At 41.1% G+C, this 15,093-nt stretch overlaps 3 protein-coding genes across 5 annotated transcripts in view; all 3 read right to left on the bottom strand.

Moving 5' to 3' along the window:
* Nucleotides 1-4,749, bottom strand: part of PHKA2 (phosphorylase kinase regulatory subunit alpha 2) — a 78,745-nt gene extending 73,996 nt beyond the window's left edge. For 2 of the 3 annotated variants that reach the window (XM_012784674.3, XM_012784673.3), the window contains exon 1: nucleotides 4,064-4,749. In XM_012784674.3, the coding sequence (XP_012640128.1) occupies nucleotides 4,064-4,141 (78 nt within the window). In that variant the 5' untranslated portion in view covers nucleotides 4,142-4,749. The remainder of the gene's footprint in view (nucleotides 1-4,063) is intronic. The other variant, XM_012784675.3, reaches the window with a different exon arrangement.
* Nucleotides 1-12,371, bottom strand: part of RS1 (retinoschisin 1) — a 284,554-nt gene extending 272,183 nt beyond the window's left edge. The window contains exon 1 of the mRNA XM_012784696.2: nucleotides 12,361-12,371. The gene's annotated coding sequence lies outside the window, so the exon portion shown is untranslated. The remainder of the gene's footprint in view (nucleotides 1-12,360) is intronic.
* Nucleotides 9,641-15,093, bottom strand: part of ADGRG2 (adhesion G protein-coupled receptor G2) — a 107,738-nt gene continuing 102,285 nt past the window's right edge. Inside the window, exons 28-29 of the mRNA XM_075999297.1 lie at nucleotides 14,232-14,384; nucleotides 9,641-11,382 (exon numbers count right to left, since the gene is read on the bottom strand). Of these exons, the coding sequence (XP_075855412.1) occupies nucleotides 11,198-11,382; nucleotides 14,232-14,384 (338 nt within the window). The 3' untranslated portion in view covers nucleotides 9,641-11,197. The remainder of the gene's footprint in view (nucleotides 11,383-14,231; nucleotides 14,385-15,093) is intronic.

Genomic DNA, 15,093 nt, shown 5'->3' on the forward strand with positions numbered 1-15,093 from the left:
TCATCAATTTTTGAAAAATATACCTTGTGAGGTGGAAACAAATAAGTATTTTCTATTGGTTGGGTGCACAGTTCTGTGTATGTATATTCAATCAAATTTTTAAATTTTTAAAATAATTTTCATTATCTGGCTAATTTAAAGATTATCTTTATTGTGATTACTAATAATTGGACTTATTCACATCTTATTTTTCCTTTATATTTACCATACTTTTTCACTTCCCACCCTCCCCAAGTACCTTTTTCTTTCCTTCTCTTGGAAGATTAGTTTTCTTTATTGCTCTATCATTTTTAAAGTTATATATTCATTTATATTAATGGAATGCTTCCATATGAACTCTTGACTTAAAAGAGACAATAATACCTTTATCTTCCTTCTTCTTTCCTTTTTCCTTCTTAATGTGATAAAGGCCTTAGAATGCTTTAACTCTAGTCTCTTCCTATTTTTCTGCCATATTATTATTTTCCAATACTTAATTATACTTTTTTTTTTTTTTTTTGAGACAGAGTCTTGCTTTGTTGCCCAGGCTAGAGTGAATGCCATGGCGTCAGCCTAGCTCACAGCAACCTCAAACTCCTGGGCTCAAGCAATCCTCCTGCCTCAGCCTCCCGAGTAGCTGGGACTACAGGCATGCACCACCATGCCCGGCTAAGTTTTTCTATATATATTAGTTGGCCAATTAATTTCTTTCTATTTATAGTAGAGACGGGGTCTTGCCTCTTGCTCAGGCTGGTTTCGAACTCCTGACCTCGAGCAATCCACCCACCTCGGCCTTCCAGAGTGCTAGGATTACAGGCGTGAGCCACTGCGCCCGTCAAATTATACATTTTTTAATCCTCTCCCAAATTCCTCTTTATTACCATTACTATTTGTTCCATGCTTCGTGTTTTATTTATTCCATTCTTCTCATTTTAAATTCCATTGCCATTAAATAGCAATATTTAGTTACTATCCTGGTCTGTTATTTGCTTTATCATACCAAATAATCTGCAGTTACAGTGAACACTGCCTTGATCATTATTTTTCTGATTCATATTCTTTTATCACGACTTTTATCACACTTTTATTAATGAGTCTTCAAGCAGAGCTGTTAGTGAAGAAGTGTACAAAGTTAGTATTTCTTACCTGAGCCAAAATAATCTAGAAATTTCTATTTTTTAAAACCAACAAATTTTTAAAGATACTCCCTAGAATATATATTTACAAAATCAAACCTGCAAAAGGACCCTTTTATAAACATAGTTCTTTCCTTCTTTGCCTTAGATTTAAATAATATTTAGCAGCAAGTACATTTGGTAAATGACTAATGGGAAAAGTTCTTCTCTTTCACAGATACAGGAAAAGGAATTAGTTGAGATGCTAGCTGATATGAACAAACTATTGCCTCTAACAGAAGAACGATGACTAGCTTGACATATTTAACACGGAATGAATTCTAAAAATTGAAATCAATATAAGTTGATCTTAATTTAAAAAGCAAATCAGAAACAGAGTTCAGAAACATCTGCACATATCTAAAGAAGATGGGGAGATACAGCATAAGCTTTAGAAACCATTAGTCTCACTCATTCATTTTTTATTTATATATATAAATATATATAACATTGCTCATGCATTGTTACAGAGTGGTTAGGTGACCTGCCTAAGATCACTCAGAGAAGATGAGGAGCCCAGGAATGAGTTAGGGCTCTACAACTGTGGAGACTGATTGTTGGGGCAAATGGGTGCAATTCTGCACCTGTAGACTCATGGGATTTCCCAGCAAAACTGTGCTTGGAGTGTTCTGGTTAGCCAGAAGAGCTTGACAATGCAGCCAGGAAGGGGAAAAGAGGGCAAATACAAGGGCTTCTCACCAACTACCCCCAAAATAAATACAACTAAAGGCTCAGACAACCTTTTTTAATCATTAAAATGTTAGGGAGGAAAGTCCAACCCAGCAGCTTTGCTTTAATGAGAAGACAGTTCTTTTGCTCTTGAGGGAAGGCAAGCTTGGACCAATGGCTGGCTCAAACCCTACAGGAAGTATTTTATCAACAAGGACTTAAGGGTACCTTTCATGCATCTGGGCACTGCTTGATGCAAAGGAACAGAACTGATGAGGTCTCTGTATTTAAGATCTCACTGCATCAATGGGGAGACATAATTATTTTCAAGGACTAGAAAGCACTTAATAGCTATATCAGAGCTTTCAGGAAAGGGAGCATTGTGGGTAGCAATAGTCATACAAGGACCACTAGGCCTGGGTACTAACGTGTGGCCTATATGAGAGTCATAACCCCAATAAGAGCACCTGTTATTTACTGATTGCACCCTAGATGCCAGGCAATGTACTAGGCACTAATTTTTTCTTTACACATACTCAGTGAAAGCATGTATTATTATTCCCATTTTACAGATGAGGACAAGGACTCAGAAAGGATGAATAAAGGTTACACATGTCTTTCAAGACAGACCTGGGGATTTTAAACCCAGGTCTGATGAAAGAACTAAGCTTCATCAGCATTCCTTAGAGCCCCTTCCATCACAGTAACAAAGGGAAAGGCTTTTCAACTTGGATTTTAAAACACTTTACAGATGTTAATTATATTCTAAGGAGGAGGGCAAAAAAATAACCTCCATTTGCCTGCCTACTTTAACTCTCAATTTGAACATCACCTTTTCCAGGAATCTTCTCCTGCCTCCACAAACTGGGTTGGGGGGGGTCCTTTCTAAAAGTTCCCAAAATAAAGACCACGGTCCTTCATGTTTAATCTCAAAAGTCAGTAAGCTCTGAAAATCTCAAGTGTTTTCTTAAGTCTGCAAGCAAGCTCTTCTGGTGGCTAAAGATGACCTGAACTAATGGGAAACTCTTTTTAGTTTTTACTTATCTCACTCAATGTGAATACTCATACTCCAATGTAAAAATAATAATGTGCTTGATTAAGGGTTTTTGCCCACATTTGGGTACAGTTATTATAGTAAATATAGTACATTATATACATGTTACCTTTCTAAAAGCCAAACATTTCTGACTGGCAAACCACATCTGGCCCCAAGAGGTTTTCAGATAAGGAACTCTGGACCTATACCCTAAGCATAAATGTCACTGTACTACAATCATTTATTCTTCTTTGTAAGCCCAGCACTTTGTAGAGTGCTTTGCATGTAACAGGTGCACAACATATATTTCCTGAATGAGGAAACAAGGCTAAGAAATTAGCTAACAAGGGAAAATGGTCAGTGGCTTGGGAGTGACCACTTTGCAAGTCAGGCCTCTAACCCCCGAATGCCACTTCCTTCTTTGACTCTGAAGGCCCTATAAATAGTTGCTGTTGATTGAGGGCAAAGAACATAGCTGCTGCCTTCACTAGGAATAAAAATAGTTCAGTGGTCTTACATGATGGACCCACACATAACTTTGGCTCAGTAATACAGCAGGCATATTCATACCTCGGAATACATGGACAGCTTCATAGGACCTCTTGAACTTGGGAGACAACGACCTACCTTTGGGTCTGAGCCTGCTACATGCAATAACCTTTTTAGCCTTGCAGTTTTCTAATCTGTAAAATAGCAACCAGAGTAGGCCCTAAGGCTCTCAGAGGTGCGTCTCTAACAAGGTCACTCATGAGAGGGACAGCAGCAGTCACTCCAAACTCCCGAGTCATATGCAAAGCTCAGGAGCTTCTTCACTCCTGTCTACTGTCCTCACAGTCCAGAGTTCACCGTCCTCATTCAGTGTGCTCTGTCCAACCTACACACACCTCTTCTCTCGATTTAAAAAAAAAATCAGAGTCAACGCAAAAGACGCATTTTGTACACAGGACACCAAGGGGGCTCGATTCTGTCTTGGATCCTGAACAATGGCCAAAGAATTCTGTGAAGAGTAGTCACAGCAGCCGTTAGGTCCCCTGACATTTAAGGAGAATGGGGAGGTAACCACTGGCTAGCAAGGACTGGATTCAAATAGGAAACCTCTTAATTGTAAAGTTTCAGGTCACAAGAGGGGACAATGGCCTGGGGAGGAGAATGAGTGACAGGAGAGGGCAGTTCTAAACGTTCCCTCGGGGTGGTTCCTCCTTACCTGGTAACACAGGATGGTTTGCTGCACTAGCCGCGCGTACCCGTCCAAGCGGACACCGGAGTTGCTCCTGCTCCGCATCTCTCCAGTGCTCCCGGGCCCGGACACTCGACCTGCTGTGTAGAGGCGGGACGCCGGGGCTGCAGCCGCCAAGAGGGCCTGGTCCCCAAACACAGCCTCTGTCAGTTCTTGGGAAGGGGCTGGGCAAGAAGTCGAGATTTTTCAAAATGATACACCCAAAGTAAGACTGGAAAGCAAGCCAACCAGAGTTTCGCACGGCTGGGAGGCGCGGGGGCGGAGACGGGGGCTGGCGCTATGGCGGCTCCGCCTCGACCAGGGCCGCGGAGCTCTCGACGCTCGCGGGTCGCAGGCGGCCTCTCAGGAGATGAGGGAACCTGGGTTTTGGGCGTGGGGCGAGGACGCCCCTGCCGAGCCTCTCTTGTGTCCAGGCGGTGGTGAGGAGGCCCCCGGGTGGCAGAAAGAGGCCCGCCAGCCCCAGCCGCCTGGGAGCCCACGAAGGCCGGACTAAGCCCCGCCCCCTGCTCCGCCCCCACCGCGGCGCGGAATCCTCCAAGTCGCGCCTGAGGGGGGAAGTAAAAGCTCCTCCCAGAGGAGCCAAGGAGAACCCAGATCCAGGCGGGAACCAGATTGTCTCCTTGAGCCCCTTCCCTCCCTACTTGGCCGCCAACCGCAGCCCAGGCCGAAGAAACGAGCCCTTCCGCCGAGGCCACCTGGATGCCCTTGGCCCGCCTCCCTCCCACCCGCCCCTGCCGCGGAGTGGAACCCTTGGAGTGGAACCCTGAGGGATACAGGTAAGACAAGCGCTCCGCCGGAGGCTCCGCCCACTCACTGGGGAGGAGCTTACAGCCTCGCCCCTAGACCCACCCTGGCCCCGCCTCCCCAGAGAGCGGAACTCTTAGAGTCGCGGCCGGGGGCGGGGGAAGAAAAAGGAGGCGGCCTGCAGTAGCCTAAGAGAACCCGCCTCTGGGCCGGGCACGAGTCCGCTTCCCTGCGGGCACCAATCCCACCCTAGGCAAGAGAAAGAGGCCCGCCCACCGCGGCAGCCTGGGTGCCCCTCCACGGGCCAAGATCTTACCGCCATCCCTGGTCCCGTCTCTGCCGCCAAGTGGATCCCGAGTAGTGGGGCCCCCCCGGAAGGGAAAGGGGAAGACCCGGACAGGGTCCCCCAGCTACATTCCCGGCGCCTGCGACCCCTAGCCACCCGGGCGCCGCTTCCCCGACCAGGCTCGAAGTTCATTTCCTAAGGTCTACAACTTGAAACTAGGAATTTATTACAGTTTCTCGTGGCTGCTAATTACCTACAGTTCATAATCTTCAGCCTAGTATTCATTGTCCACTAAAATCTAGCCCACATATGAATTCCTATGGACAGCTAGACTAACAGAATTATTGCTTCAACAAGCTGTTTGCTAGTGCCCATGCATTTATTGTATGCTTGATTCATTCAGCCCTTCCTCCTCCTTCTTGACTATCTGAAGCCCATCTTTCCCTGAAGGGTCACCTCATCTCTTCCCTTCTATTAGCCTATCCCATTTTTTGATTTCCTATAGCAATTTCTTTAGTAAGAGCTTAGCACTTGGAGTTAGTCCAAATTGAGTTCAAATTCCAGTTCTGCTATTTACAAAGGTGTGACCTTTGGCATGTCGTTTTAACTGTTTGAACTTCAGTGTTCTCATCTGTAAAACGGGCTTAATAACAGCAGCTAGCTCATAGAGTGACTGAAGATCAAGGGGATGAAATAAAGCATTTAGTACAAGCCTGGCTTATAGAAAAGTTTGGCAATAATGTATCACCTTCTGTTGTTATTTGTTTTCATATGTGGATGAGGCATGTTTTTCTAACTGGATTGGAAGTTACTCATTAAAACAGTCTTTGGTATCTTCTACCATGCCTGGTACAGTGTTGAGTACTCAATTAGTGTTGATTGAGTGGGTGAATGAAAATCAGTCCGGCTTAGCTGGGTCCCCTTGTGTTTGGCCCTTAACCAAATTCATGTTAGATATTCCAGAACATAAATGTATGGCTTTACTCTGTGACTCAACTAAAGCACAAAACCCCTCATTAGCTCATCCTTTTTTTTTTTTAATATTGGCTCTTGAATTACACAACAATCCATGTGATTGATGCGTCTCCATGAAGAATTTGCTATGGTCTAAGGGATAAATAAAACTAGACATTAAGTTATCATCATTATATCTATTTTGGAATCTGAACATGTACTCTTACTAGAATTTTCATGTATTCTACATCTAAAAGCTAGGATCACTGCTTCTTTTTATTATAGCTTTTGTTCCCATTGAGTACTTCTTCAGGAGTATGTTTTGCAGCTATGGGAGAAACGACTGATGAAATCTTTGCTCGTTACTTGGCATTTCCACCTAGCATAGAAACATTTTCAACTTTTTGATCTCATTATTTGCTAATTCTGCTATACACACATGCAACTCTTTTGGTGTATGGCCAGTCTACATTCTTAGGTGTTGGTCTCTGCTTTAATTCATATCATCATATAAGCTATGTTTTTCAATATGCTCAAAATTCTGGGATAAAACCAAAAAGGAAGGCTACCACTTTTTAGCTTTCAAATTTCCAAGCAAATTTTAGTGATTCATTTTGGACTAATAGGCTGTGCTATATAAGAATCAGTCTCGTATCTTAGTATCCTCACTCCCTGAGATACAAAACTTCCATTTCTTGGTCCCCATATCCATGAAACCTTTCTCTGATTATCACCCACTAGAAACCTGTGAGCATGTCATTTCTCAAATATTTGTCAAGAAGTAGTTATGGTATATCATGGGGAATGTTATTATTCATTTCTGAAACCAATTCATGATCTTCATAAAGATGAAAAGCCAGACCTGGACCCTGGAGTGGCATCATGTATGACTTATCTGAGCCCAATGAGAGGGTCTGCCCATCATCTTGCCACAGGGGCTTCAGCCAAGGCAGTTTTCAGAGAGACACACGTCAGCATCCAAGGGGGAAACCAATAAATGTTTCTCTTGGAGGGTTCAGGTCTTTGACTCTAAAGAAAAGGATTCCATCTTTGACCCAGAAAAGAGAGCCAATTCTGAATGAATTCACTGAAAAATAATTACTTCACCAAATTTAGCTATTTCTATGATAATTTTAGTTGACTGGAGGTCATTTTGTTTTTCATTATAACATTTAAGGAATGTTGAATTTGTCTCTGCTCCAGCTTCCAGTGGCTACTTTGAGACTGAGAGAGAAACAGAGGAAGAAATGCCTGGAAGTGTAAGATTTCATCACAGTAAGGATTATATTTATTAAATATATTTAAGATAATATATTCTGCAGAAATATATATTCAATTTTTGCCTGCCTTGCCTTCTTGTAGTACCTGGAGACTAAGGTGAAAAGAAAAAAGTATATACTGATAAGAATTCTTCACATTTAACACATTGATTGCCACACTAGAAAAAAAAATTTTTTTCCCTGGGGCCATGGTGATTTATTAAAACAAAATGATCCTTTTTAATTTGTTATTTCTTATTTTCTGCACATGAGTTACATGCAACACAATCCATTTTAGAATTAAATTGTCAATATTAATGGTAACACTAAGAACATCCACAAGTGAGATTTTCACGAACCAATTGCAGGGTTTTGCTTCATGAGGCCCGGGCTCAAAACTAGCCTGAGTTAAATACAACTCACATGGCGGTCAACGTGTTAAGATTATGTTCTTATGCCTACTCAGTCTTTCCTTTTTCCTATTCTTCAGACTCCTACTGCAGCAGTGAGGAGCTGAGGCAGAGACAAACTAAATAGTTTTTAAAATGCTGTTATAGGCCAGGTGCAGTGCTTCACACCTGTAATCCCAGCACCCTAGGAGGCTGAGGTGGGAGGATCACTTGAGGCCAGGAGTTTGAGACCAGCCTGAGCAACATAGCAAGATACCATCTCTACAAAAAAATTTTTTAAAAAATTAGCTGGACATGGTGGAGTGCACCTATAGCCCCAGCTACTCAGGAGGCTGAGGCAGGAGGATCACTTGAGCCCAGGAGTTCGAGGTTACAGTGAGCCAGGTCCGCACTACTGCATTCTAGCCTGGGAGACAGAGTGAGAATCTGTCTTTAAAAAAAAAAAAAAAATTAAAAAATGCTGTTATGGTTGAGCCCGGTGGCTCACACCTGTAATCCTAGCACTCTGGGAGGCCGAGGCAGAAGGATTGCTTGAGCTCAGGAGTTCAAGAACAGCCTGAGCAAGAATGAGACCCTGTCTCTACTAAAAATAGAAAAATTAGCCAGGCATCATGGTGTGCACCTGTAGTCCCAGCTACTCAGGAGGCTGAGGCAGGAGGATCGCTTTAGTCCAGGAGTTTGAGATTGCTATGAGCTAGGCTAATGCCACAGCACTCTACTCAGTGAGTGAGACTCTGTCTAAAAAACAAAACAAAACAAAATGCTGTTATGGAGACAAAATGACACCAAACAAGTTCACTTGGTGAATTGGTCATTCAGTAAATTAGATCTTTGTCCAAATGGCCTTGAACAAACTGACCTGCCTCCTAGGTGACCTCTTTAGACACAACCCAGTATCCCAAGTGAAGCTGTTTCACCATTTTTGATGAGCACAATCATGATGCTACCCATTGAAGCCAGTGAAAATTCCTTTGTGGGATTAATGATTGCAGTTTGTTTTGGAAAAACAAAAGAAAACTTCCCCACTGTTCTGAGGAAACACTTCTTCAAATACTGGCCACTGCTCTTACACTCCTTCTCCCCTAATATTGGTACCACCTCTGCCTCCTTACAATAGAGCCTGAGAATGTGGGACCAATTTTAAATACTAAGCGGATGCTTCTCAGGAATGTTCTCTTTCTGTCCTGTCCTGCTTCTGTCTGACATTTGGCTTAAGGACCATAGCCCAGGCACAGAACATAATAGGAAAAATAAGGGGTGAGGATCTAAAGGACACTGTACATTGTACATCCTTTATGTACACTTTGGTTATATAATCTGCTTTAGAAAGATGGTTTCTGAGGTCTCCCCTCCCCAATTATTATCTTATCGATTTGGTGTTTGGAATCTTTGTGAGAGCAGAGGATCTTGGAAGGAGAGATTGCTCAGAAATCTCTTGTGGAGGTTCACCTATTTGGGGCTCCCACATGGTACCCAGCAATCCAGAAATCCCAAATCCTGTCCTCACCTTCCTGAGATCTTACTATTGATGCTGAGGAAGTAGATCCTTGGGTGGGATCTGAATAGGGTCTCGTACATTGGCTATAGGCCAAAGGCAGCATGCATTGAAGAGATAATCTTGAAAGAGGAAAACAGAAAATGAAAAAGCGGCCTCAGAAGCTGATCTCATGAGGCAGAACCACCTTTGCTCTAATTTCATAGTCACAGGGTGCCTGCTGCTTCCCCATGCATGTCACTGTCGTGTTTGTCTTAATCAGGCATGTCCTACCACTTCCATGCCATGCCATGCCACCAGGGAAAGAGACTGCAAATGTTTTCTCTTTGTGAAAGTCACCAAACTTAAAGAACTTAAATGCAAATTTATTGCGTTGATTTTAACATGTTTGTCGATTTTTAACACTTTTGTTGATTTAACATATAAATACAAGACAATTAAATAAAGCAGAGAAGAAATATTGCAAAGACAAATCAGCCTCACAGAAATGTATTATATTATTATTATGGTTAGTCTGGGATACAACATTCACTTGAAATATATGCAAGGGAACTTTAGTGAAAGACTTAACTAAAGGGTTTTGAAATGTTCTTAATAAGGACATACTTGAGGCACTGCCCAAGCAGGGTAGGTGGGAAGCAAGAGAGACCCTATGTAACTAGGAGCAATCAAGGTTTGATATCTATGGAAACAACAGCATTGCAGGACACTTCACTGTTCCCAATAGCTGCGCCCTCTTGTCACTATACACTCTTTAAGACTTGACACATTTTAAAAAATAATTATAGCTCTGGCTGGGCCAGAGTGTACCAGTTATAACAATCAACAATATCTATCATGCAGTTGCCTTTTAAAGAACAGCAATGATTTCTTTCCTTATATATAACTCTTTTAAAAAGTAATCCTAGTCTACTCCCCTCTCCTGAAAGGCTCTTTCTTGGCATTTGAGAAGTGGCAGTGTGTGTATCTCATTGTGTATCTCTGCGTTCACGATTTTCCTGACATATGGTCTAGATAGTTCCATCCCTCTCTGGGGCCAAGGGATAAAGCTAAACATCTTGATGCAAATTCTATAATCTGATCATTGGGGATGAGGTCAGGAGATGGGTATGAGTATGGGATGCCACATATGGCTGTACAGGTCATACCCTGCACAAGAATGTACCCAAGAGGCTGAGTGGGGCTAAAATATGACCCCCGTTCTATATGCCAAACCATGAGCCCATGGGGTTGGGGCTGCCCGGTGAGGGTACCTTTTTCTAACTTGCTCAAAGGCACTGTATGAGCTAATTGTGGCACTGTCTGCTTACATTTTCCCAGTCTGGCTGGCATCATTATTTCTTGATTTCAGTGAGGTTTCTGTATTTCACATCCCATATAATTTCTAAAAGGAGCTTTAGAATTCACTAGCAAGGATTTTCTGAATTACCACGTTAGACAAAAACGACAGAACCATGATTCTACAAAAGAATAAATTTACACAGTAGAAAATAAATACAAAAAAATTGTAGAAGTAAGAGTTTTGACATGTAGGTCACTAGGATTTAGCTTATATACAACAAAGGCATGCACAACTAAACTCACCAACAGGCTGAAGTCAATGGTTGCTTTATATGTTATCAAAGTAACTTAGCCTCTTTAAAATGTGACTGAAAATTAACTACTCTTTTTTTGGTTTTTTTTGGACAAGAGTGTTATTCTTAGTGTGTTATTTAAAACCAACCTTCTTTTAAAACGAAGGATAAGAAACCAAATCACAAATGTCTAAAAAAACATGGTATAACGTCTTGGTTTCCTCTGCCAATAGTAATCATTGCCCTCAATTAGCTTATGTTCCTCCAGAGGTTGCTGAGTATAAAATAAGTTGATTTTCATACATCTCACATTGTGTAAAAGGTAAAATTGGACATTTCACACTGTCAAGCATCATACTTTGGTTTTAGAAAAAGGAAATCACATTTGCTCAATAAAGTGTAAGCTTCCCCGCTTTGAAGTCCTTCTGAAAGCCATACGGCTTTTTCCATTGCAGGAATCTTCTTTCTCATTAAACACGTGCTGTTTTCCAGTGAAATCGTGAAGGCACACGTCTCCATTCTGAACACTGAAAGAAACCCCATTCCTCTCTGTAGAAGCATTTCCTGCATAAGGAAAAACAAAGTCCATGGCATGAAGTATCTACAGAAAGCATTAAAAAACCAACGTCACTTTATTCTTAGGTATGTGTATATAAAACAGGTTATTTAAAAAAATATTTATTATACATATTCATACTTTATTTATTTTTCATTCCTCCCCTAAGGCCACTCAAAGTAAGCATAACAAATTGGAGATTGATTCAGAAACCAGTTCTCTATGGCAGTTCTTTTTAATGAAAGGGTGAAAATACCAAGCAAAGCAATATATTTTAAAAGGTCCATTTCCTAACTCTGGTTGAACATATATTGACTTCAAGTACTATCATATATATATAATATAGCCTAAGGTAATATTTTGGTCTCCCCCAAAAGGTGAAGGTTAGCAGAGATCCCCATATATACCTTGTAAGGTTCTCAGTTCCCTAGATTCCTATAAAATGAAACTTGGTACCAGAAGAACTCAGAGCAACTAGCTACAACAGTCATAGCAAGAAGAAATCATCACTGTAGACTCAACCAGCCCCTCCTACTAAATCAGGACAGGACTGATTCCCAAGAAGAAACCACCAATTCCAACTGAAGAGTGCAAGACAGGGAGCAGCCAGGCATAGGGGAACGGGGTTTGGACCTGGGCCATCCCCACCCTAAGCAGGCCTTGAATTGTAGGGGAGCACAGCTACTGGGATTGTCTAGCTACTTCCCACCATCCTTCTGCCCATTATACCATTGGGAGACAACATAGAAAGCTTGAATAATAAGCCAATTTGTTAGTTCGTGACATAATAATTCATATAATAACAATGATAGTAACATTTCATAAGTATTATCTCATTTATAACCCTATGGGATAGGTACTATTATTATCCCCATTTCACAGATGATGAAACTAAGGTGTCAGATACCAAGTGCTCTGCCCAAGGTTACACAGCTCAGAAGTGACGGAGTCAACATGTGAATTACTTCCCAACTGGGAGCTTGTGGCCCCATGTACTGAATGAGATGGCTGCCGGTACCCAAGCCTCTAAGGTAGTTCATCACTGAAATATGTCATGTTCATGCAAACTAGGTGATGGATGTGGTCAACACAGCTCTATCTGTGACACAGCTCAAACAGGGCATGCAACTGTCTCAGGCAGCTGTTCCGATTTAGGCATTTTGGCTTGAGGACATTTTGGTGCAAGAACAATTTGACCCAGTATAATAAACAAACCATTAAACTTCTAGCTTCTTTTTTTGAAATTGCCACTTCCATTCCTCATCCACCTTGGATGTCAATGCGAGGACTAAAGGAGTGAGGAATGTTTAGCTGACATGCATAATATGCATTATTAGACACAGCCATTTTGGTGGCCTTGAAATGTACCCCCACCCACCCTCATTGCCAGGCAGCAAAAATAGCTGTGTCAAACAACTGTGTCAAAATGTGCTACTTCCATCAAATCTAGTTTCTCAGAGGATGACAACATATTGATAGGGCTAGGCAAGTGAGGCTTTATCTCTGAGCTCTTTCTAGAGTGTGGAGAAATCTGGTTTATGGGTTAAGAGCCCCAAACACATGTTGTGATTCTAAGGCTTTTGATGGCCCAGCTCACTGCTTTGATCTCTCTGCTTTCAGCGGGCTTTCTCACACTAACTTAGAAATCAGCCTTGGTTCCCACTGCCTCTACTCTGTTTACCTACATTGAATCATTTCTGATATACCTATTTGGCACAGAGCCCAGAGCTTTCCTTCTGGTATTGACAGTAAAGAGCTAAGGCCATATGGCAGCTGTTTTTCATCATTTACAGCAGTGGTTCTCAACTAGGGGCAGTTTTACTCCCCAAGGAACACTTGGTAGTGTCTGGATACATTTTTGGTTATCATAACAGGTGTCGAGGTGCCACTGGTTCTAGTGGGTAGAGGCCAGCGATGCTGCTAAACATCTTCCAATTCCACAAAAAAGAATTATCTAGCCCAAAATGTCAATCGTGCCTGAGGTTGAGAAACATTGATTTTGAGTCATCCTATTTGTATTTTAAAAGTCTAGACAAACCAGCAGGAACTGCCATTTGTGGGAGGTTGGAAAACTATTTGGTAGATGTATGAACCAACCTCCTCACAAATTTATTTGAATTAGTCATTTTTGAAAAGAACGAATGTACTAAAACAATGAATCAAGGCAAATTCTTAATGGAAGGATAAAGTATACCAGCAGAACTGAAGTTTTTATAAAAATGCAAAAGATATATTAAGAAGCAAAAGAAGGTAAAAATAGATAAGCTTTTATGAGTAACGAACAGCCCAGTCTTATGAAAGAAAATATAACAGAAGTTTTAGCTAGAAATGTCAGAATTAATGAGTAAAGGAGGCACAGCAGCAATAATCTGTCCACATATTGGTGATATATATGGTCATCGATACTGGTCACAGTTCATCCTTCAGTATTTGATATATTCATGGGGATTTGGGTGCTGTCACAAGGCAGCCACACTGTGGGGAAGAATTAACAAACATGAAAAGTGAAAAACAGGAAGGTTTAAAAGTGTTGAAGATGTGTATGATTATAGATGTAATAAAAATTGATATAGTCTTGTTGGCTATTTTAGGTACTGCTCTCACAGAAATAGCACAGTACTGAAGTCTTTGGGCAGCACTTAAAACTAAATCTTAAAAAAAGATAGTCATTCCAGTATTTGCTCTAAAATAGATAAATTTGGATTAATGAACTTTCTCTTTTCTAAGGGAACCACATTTTGATCTACTAGTCATATATGTAATTATTCACTTTGCTTAGCAAAAATGCCATTAAAGGATAAAACTACTTTGAAAAATAAACACTAGCTTGAGAAATACTATATTGAGACATACATACCATTCCCGCTTGCGTGTACTGAGCAATCATTATTCACTAGCAGTGTGGTGGAGTTAGTGGAGTTACTGTTTGACTGTAAGGAATTTGAAGAGCTGGACACTCCTTGGTTTACAGTCTGCTTCTTTAAACCATTAGTAGCAGTTTTACTCCAGTCTACAGCAGAATAAGCATTATAGAAAAACAGGGCAGTATGTTGAAGCTCAAATGCAAGAGACAGATCACAGTGTAACAAGTCCTAGCAACTGATTTCTCACTTCAAGATCTTACAGGGAAGTCACACATTTCATAAGTTGGTGTGATAAAATGTATTTTCATTTAGATTATATACATTTGCCCTTCAAATGACTGCCTGGTTAAAAGTAACCTAAATTCTCCTAATGTAAAGGCCAAGCTAATTTGATTGTGTCTATAAATATCTACTGAATTAGGTAGTAATTCAGGGCCTCATACTATCTTAACAAGAACACAAATCAACTGTGTTGCGAAGACTAAAGGTTCCTAAATCTATGGAAATGATTGAACTATATGTACTGCCAGAGACTCCTATGCCTCCCAGATACTGCAAAGGTGGTACTCATGCAAAAGGAATCTAGCTTTCCAAACAGTACTTCATTTTTCTTATCTTCTTAAAAATGATCTATTTGCTACCCAACAGGGCATATGTGAAAATAACTTCAAAATAACCAAATATATGCTAAGGCGTTATATACAAAGTTTGGCTTGCTAACAAATAAAGCAACTGACAACCAGAACCTGTGGAGATAGGATTGAGTCAAGACTTAAAAAATTATCACGGTAAATATTAAAAATTACTTGGGGAAATGAAAAACATGAACTCAATAGAAAATAAATTTCACCGTTG

Source organism: Microcebus murinus, chromosome X, assembly GCF_040939455.1.
Source record: "Microcebus murinus isolate Inina chromosome X, M.murinus_Inina_mat1.0, whole genome shotgun sequence".
NCBI classification, from domain to species: domain Eukaryota; kingdom Metazoa; phylum Chordata; class Mammalia; order Primates; family Cheirogaleidae; genus Microcebus; species Microcebus murinus.